The sequence below is a fragment of the Lithobates pipiens genome, unplaced genomic scaffold (assembly GCF_037356315.1).
Source record: "Lithobates pipiens isolate NorthernLeopardFrog02 unplaced genomic scaffold, aLitPip1_a1.2 Scaffold_22, whole genome shotgun sequence".
In the NCBI taxonomy this organism is placed as follows: domain Eukaryota; kingdom Metazoa; phylum Chordata; class Amphibia; order Anura; family Ranidae; genus Lithobates; species Lithobates pipiens.
This window is the reverse complement of record NW_027507784.1, coordinates 7,773,389-7,780,708: the sequence shown is the minus strand read 5'-3', so window position 1 is coordinate 7,780,708 and position 7,320 is coordinate 7,773,389. Positions and strand designations below refer to the sequence as shown.

Here is a 7,320-nt window from a genome sequence, read left to right as displayed (position 1 = left end):
TATTTCTGCATCATAAATATAAGAATGTACGGCTGATGATACAACCGTATTGTGACTCAGCATGTCACACTGATCTCCTGTTATATTATTATTAACTTCCTTCAGCAAAATGTCTCCATATCAGACCTGCTGCTAGTGAATTGACCCTTCCAGGGAAGATTCCCCGACCATCCTTCCGTCAGCATTTATCAGACAATATCTGAGAAGAGGTTGGAACAAGAAAAAAACAAATATATATTTTTAGACGCCATATTCTGTAGAAGAGTTTTCATTTATTTTAAACCACTTTAAAAAAAAAAAAAAAAACTTTAATTCCATTTAGGGGCAGAAGCAACACTCACAATTTACTGTAGTAAGGTCTTACTTTCTGGCAGCCGATGCAGCTATCTAAGCTCTGCGTGGAGAAAGGAGAAAGAGAATCAATGGCACATCCTTTAAACACCTACATCAGTCTCTGGGAGCCGAATTTGGGGTCCTGGTCTACGGGTTGGGCTCCTCAGATTACACAAAATTATAGATTAGTTAGGGAAATACTTTAAAATAAATAGATTTTTTGGGAGGATGCAGGAATAACTCTTTTTTTTTTTCCTCTTTTGTTTTTGCTTTCTTTTCTTCTTTTATTTCTATTTCTTGTATTTGTTTTTTTGTATTTTTCTACATTATACTTACCTTTGGTAATATCTTTCAATATTTATGTCATGGTGGGAATTGGTCATATAGCCTTAAACTGTTTTGTTGTGTTTGTGATGCAGTTGGTCATATTAGTGTCAAACTATTTATCATATAAACACAGACTGTCCGGGTTGCTATGACTTATCCAATAATGAAGCAAATGATTATGATTGCTTCATTTTTCTATTTCATTTTTTTTTTAATAGATGTCATTGGATCTTTTAGAGATTATTTTATTATTCTGTGTTATAATTGTACTAGAATTGCCTCTTATATGGTATTATCACAACATTTGAAATTTTCTTTGCATTTTTTTAACCAAATCTGACATAGTTTGGGTTTATTTTTATTTTTTAATTTTTTTATAAATCCTTTTACTCTATGAATGCTATTATTTATTATGAACTTTTATATCATCTAATTGTTGTAGCCCTGAATGGAGGAGTATCCGAATCCCTGAAACACCTTGGAATTTTATTTTTTATTTCTTGTTGGGGGTGGGGGGTTATGGGGGGTTGTGATAATCTAACAAAAATACAATTTTAGACTTGTTGACCATTGATGTGGCTACCTTACTGATTCTTACTTTTTTTTTTTATTATTATTATTTTGTTTGGTCATTTTGACTTTTTCTTCCCCCTTTTAAATTTAAACTAGCTTATTTTTTATAATAAATCCTTTTACTATATACATTTTATTATTTGATTTTCTTCCTTTTTTTACCAAATCTGAAATAGTTAGGGTTTATTTTTATTTCCATCCTTTTACTCTATGAATATTATTATTTATTTTTAACTTTTACACTACTTTGCTTTTGTAGCCCTGCCCCTGAAGAAGGGAAGTATCTTAATCCCTGAAACTCATTGGAATTATAGTTTTTTTTTGTGAATATTTAATATAAATACAATTTTAGAACTTATTGAACATCGGCAAAACTTTCTTACTGATTATTACTTAGTTTTTGTTTTTTGTAATTTTGACTTTTTCTTCCTTTTTTTTTTTCAAATAGAAAATAGCTGTTCTTTATAGTAAATCCTTTTACTATATGAATTGTATTATTTGAATTGTGCTCCATTTTCACCAAATTTGAAATAGTTTGGGTTTATTACATTTTTTAAATAATTTATTTTACTCAATGAATGTGCATGTTATTATGTATTATGAACTTTTCTATTATCTTGCTGTTGTAGTGCTGAAGAAAGGGCAGTGTCTGAATCCCTGAAATGCATTGAAATGATTATTATTTTTGTGAATATCTAATACAAATACAATTTAAGACTTATTGACTATTGGTGTGGCTTTCTTCCAGATTCTTACATAGTTTTTGATTGGTCATTTGGACCTTTTCATGCCTTTTTTTCAAATTTAAAATAACTTTTTTTTTTTCTTTTTTTTTTTATTCTTTTGCTATATGAATGCTATCATTATAATTTTCTTTCTTTTTTACCAAATCTCAAAGAGTTTTTTTTTAAGTGTTTTTTTTTTATTATTATATATAATTCCTTTCACTCTATAAAAACAAGCTACACCAATGGTCAATAAGTCTAAGATTATTTATTATGAATTTTTCTATTAACTTGCTGTTGTAGCAAAGGGCAGTGTCTGAACCCCTGAAATGCATCAAAATTATTATTATATTTGTGCTTATCTAATAAAAATATCATCTTAGACTTATTGACCATTGGTGTAGCTTTTTTTTTTTTTTTAATTTCTTAACCCAGAATTGGGCAGCAGATTAAAGTTTTTATTTTTTTTTTTTTTTTTACATCTGCGATTTTAGGAGAAGAGTTATAAAATTTCCCATTGTTTATAGTATAAAGGGAATGGCTCAGGTTTTCAGCAAAATCTTTGAATTTCGAATCTCCAGTTTCAAATTTGTTTTAGAAATGTAAGATGTTGCGAATTGTAATAAATCAATCAATTCTCTGAATTGCACTGAAAAGTAAATGGTATATTATTGCTGTACATACTTTCCTAAATATTTTATATACAATTAACAAACAGCTGTCTTGTTGCAATGAGAAATCAGACAATTTTGAATGAATTATTTCTCTCTGGATTGTCTAAGCTTCCGACTCTCCGGCTCCCTCTGTTTCTCTTCTTCCTTCTCATCTACCTTCTGACATTAATCTGGAATTTGCTGATCATTGTCCTCATAGCCACCGACTCTCACCTCTATGTTCCTATGTACTTCTTCCTTTCGAACCTGGCTGGTTTGGACCTCTGTTGTTCATCAGTCACCACCCCACGAATTTTATTTGACCTTCACACCAAAACAAGAAAAATTTCCATACAGGCTTGTATAACCCAAGTCTTCTTCTTTATATTCTTTGCAAGTTGTGAGGTTTTCCTGTTGTCTGTCATGTCCTATGATCGATATACCGCCATTTGTCAGCCATTACATTACACACAGATCATGAGTTGGAAAGTGTGCGTACAGTTGGTGTCCATTGTGTGGTGTCTCAGCTTTTCCTTTTCTTTAGTTCATGCACTTTATGCCTTCAATGTAACATTTTGTAGATCACATATTATAGAAAGTTTATTTTGTGACTTTCCACAATTGTTTCAGATCTCCTGCAGTGACAAGTTGATCTATATTCTGCTCATCTTTCTCTTGGCTGGCTTCATTGCAATTGGGTCTCTGACACTGACCTTCCTGTCCTATGTCTATATATTCAAAACCGTCTTAAAAATTAAAGTTGAGGGCAATAGAAGTAAAGTTTTCTCTACATGTACCCCTCATCTCACAGTGATGTTTATATTTTATGGCTCCTCGTGTTTTAATTATTTTCAGCTAATTGGAAGCCATCAGTTTGCTGGTAACAAAGTGGTTTCCATGTTTTACACGGTGATCATTCCACTTCTCAACCCTTTGATTTACAGTCTGAGGAACCAGGATATCAGAAAAGCCTTCCAAGATGTTTTATTGAAGTTCATCCCCAATAAAGCATACATTTTACCTAAACTTGGGCGCATGCGTGGACTCTGAGCGAGACGGACATGCCTGCTTAGAGCTCCGCTCCTGTCCTATGTCTATACAGTATATTCAACACGGTCCTAAAAATTAAAGTTGAGGGCAATAGAAGTAAAGTTTTCTCTACATGTACCCCTCGTCTCACAGTGATGTTTATATTTTATGGCTCCTCGTGTTTTAATTATTTTCAGCTAATTGGAAGCTGTAACGGCACCCCTAATATAAAGGGGGTTAACGCCGTTTACGATGTTCCCTCTCCTAGGCACACATCCACTTGCTACCAATATCCACAGCTAAACGACCCTTTCCCATAGAAGCCGACCCCTCTGGCAAAAAGACGAGACGCACTCTGTCTCTTCTGTAGTAGGAATGACTTTATTAATGAGAAACATTGTAACTTTATACACAATTCAAGGCACATGCTTTAAATGAACAAGGGCCCAGCTCCACCCACACATCCCAAGACTCAACACCTCATCCTGACGTCTGCTAGGCTTCAAACGATCCCACCCAATACACATCTTTTCACAAAGGGTTGGCAGCCAGTCTGTCTGGCACTTTACAATACACACAAGGACAGACTTAAATGAACAATAGAAATGCAAAACAACTTAATTCCTCACAGCAATGATACTTAACCCCCATATACAGTATACATCCAATCTATATACAATGTATATACAGCCTTGAATATGGCTATCACAGACCATATCGGGGGTTTCTTTTATTCACCCTGTGTCCAAAGTGACCCCACTGTCACAGAAGCCATCAGTTTGCTGGTAACAAAGTGGTGTCCATGTTTTACACGGTGATCCTTCCACTCCTCAACCCTCTGATTTACAGTCTGAGGAACCAGGATATCAGAAAAGCCTCCCAAGATGGTTTATTGAAGTTCATCCCCAATAAAGCATACATTTTACCTAAACTTGGGCGCATGCGTGGACTCTGAGCAAGACGGACATGCCTGCTTAGAGCTCCGCTCCTGTCCTATGTCTATACAGTATATTCAACACGGTCCTAAAAATTAAAGTTGAGGGCAATAGAAGTAAAGTTTTCTCTACATGTACCCCTCATCTCACAGTGATGTTTATATTTTATGGCTCCTCGTGTTTTAATTATTTTCAGCTAATTGGAAGCCATCAGTTTGCTGGTAACAAAGTGGTGTCCATGTTTTACACAGTGATCATTCTCTACACATACCCCTTGTCTCAGCCCTTGTACACACGGTCGGAGAATCCATCGGAATGTGTCCTATCGGACCTTTTTGTCGGATAATCCAACTGTGTGTGGTCTGCATCGGACTGTTTCCGTCAGAATATCCGTCGGACCAAATTTTCCAACTTGCTGGAAATATTTTCCGACAAACTGGTCCGATCGGACATACTCCGATCATGTGTAGAGAATTCCGATCAGACAAAGTGCCACGCATGCTCAGATCAAATTCCTACATCAAAGCTATTGGCTACTAGCCTGAACGTAGTCCCATCGAAACGAAATTACGTCATCACGTTCTGAACGATCGGATTTTCCGACAACTTTGTCCGACCGTGTGTATGCAACAGTTTCGGACAAGATGCGTCGGACAAAATCCAACAGACAAAATCCAACGGATTTGGTTGTCGGAATCTCCGACTGTGTGTACAGGGGCTTACAGTGATGTTTATATTTTAATTATTTTCAGCTAATTGGAAGCCATCAGTTTGCTGGTAACAAAGTGGTTTCCATGTTTTACACGGTGATCATTCCACTCCTCAACCCTCTGATTTACAGTCTGAGGAACCAGGATATCAGAAAAGCCTTCTAAGATAGTTTATTGAAGTTCATCCCCAATAAAGCATACATTTTATCTAAACTTGGGCACATGCGTGGACATGCCCGCTTAGAGCTCCGCTCCAGGGTGAAACTTGCCAGATCACACAGCCACGCATCGGCTCCACAAATGGTGCCTGCTACATACCTGCACTAAGCACGGAGAGAGATTGATGCTCCTGTGACGATGGACCTCGGCAGCTCCAAAGCAAAGTTCCGTTATGGGAACATCAAGGACACCCTGACCAGGCGTCCCAAAATGGCGCTGGCTCCTTACTCCCAGCACAGCATGCCACACTCTGCAAAGCCGCCGATACTCCCTCCGCCTTCCCAGGTCAGGAACTGTGAGTCAGACTCAGACACAGGCAGCACACAAACGGTAATACATTCTGGCATGTTACAACAGTTTGAAGGCTGCAGAAAGCCCTAAAATAAACCTCTGACTACATTACTGACAAGCTGACTGGTGAGATCAGGGAGTTAGACCCACAAACAACTGAGCTGGAAGTGAGAGTAGATGACCTGGAAAACCATACATAGGACTTCATTGCTGAATTTGAAAACCTCAAGGAGGAAAACGCTGTGTTACAGTAACGTTTAGAAGATCAAGAAAACAGGGACCGCCGCTCTAATCTTTGAATCAGAGGAATACCTGCGACTGTGCTTGATGTGCAAGCTACTATGTTGGCCCTGTTCCAGGAACTGCAACCTGACATTCCTGTTGACAGACTGGAAATGGACAGGGTACACAGGGCCCTGGCTCCGCGCAAAACTAACGGTCCTCCCAGGGACATAATAGCCAAACTCCATCGCTATTGCATCAAGAAACAGCTCCTCTGGGAAGGGTGCATTGACCTTTCAGGGACACACCTACCAGATTTTTTCTAAACCTTTCCCCTCTCATGGTGGCAAAAAGATGCACCCTGAAACCGCTCCTCCAGATTTTTCAGCGCCATCAGATACCCTTATCACTGGGGATTCCTATTCTCCGTATGCTTCACTCACTTGGAGACCAAATATGTCTGCGGATGACAGGGGAATTACAGACAGCCTGCAAGATCTGGGCCTCATGGACCAAACCCCACATAGGGATCCTTCCTGCAGACGCCCGGCTTCCCATTCTCCACAAAAGTCGGCGGCTGCCGATAAGGATCACATTTGTCGGAACATCTACAAATGGGGTCATTTCAACAAGCCTGCTGCACCCACCAAGGACTCCATGGACTGATCCGTGTGACGAGAAACAGCTTCAATACATTCCTTCAGGTATCATCCTTAGATGGTGACGACCACCTTAGTTGGATCCTTGCCCTCTTTTTAACGGACACTGGTTCTTTATGGTAACCTGTTTCTTTTACCTACCTGGTTCGAGTTAGCCTGGACAGTTTCCAGCCAAAATTTGTTATTACCTTAATCAATCATCCCCCTTCCCCTGTACAGCTTTATTGTTGGCTCTGAGTGGAGACTTTTGGAGCTAATGGGTTCTAGAGTTGGTTTACTGGGCCGACTTGGTAAGATAAACCCCCAATACTGGACTTGGTGACCTGTTCCGAATGTCACATACTCTTGGCCTCTACTACCTTTTTCAAGGCAGCTCTTGCTACATTAACTATGCTTTTTTCCCCCTATTACCATTTTGCAATGACTGTACCTTAGCATCACGAGTGATGCCCAGTGACGGGTACCGGTATCTCTCTTATAGTTGCAATGCCATGCTACTAGTATATATATGTCATTCATTTTTATTTTTTTTACCGGTGGTGTTGCCCCATTGGAACAAATTGCGCCTTCGTTTACTGCCCTCAGCACCCTGCTCCTATTATGGAGGATCCTGATGGTAGTCCCAGAGCCTCTTCAGTCCTGCT

General features: G+C 38.5%; 1 protein-coding gene across 1 annotated transcript; it reads left to right on the top strand.

Annotated features, from left to right (window-relative positions):
• The first annotated feature begins 2,452 nt into the window (after nucleotides 1-2,452).
• On the top strand, nucleotides 2,453-3,811 carry LOC143925324 (olfactory receptor 5B12-like). The gene has a single exon (XM_077449903.1). It carries the CDS (start codon nucleotides 2,690-2,692, stop codon nucleotides 3,659-3,661), a length of 972 nt encoding a protein of 323 aa, XP_077306029.1. The 5' UTR covers nucleotides 2,453-2,689; the 3' UTR covers nucleotides 3,662-3,811.
• The last annotated feature ends 3,509 nt before the right edge of the window (nucleotides 3,812-7,320 follow it).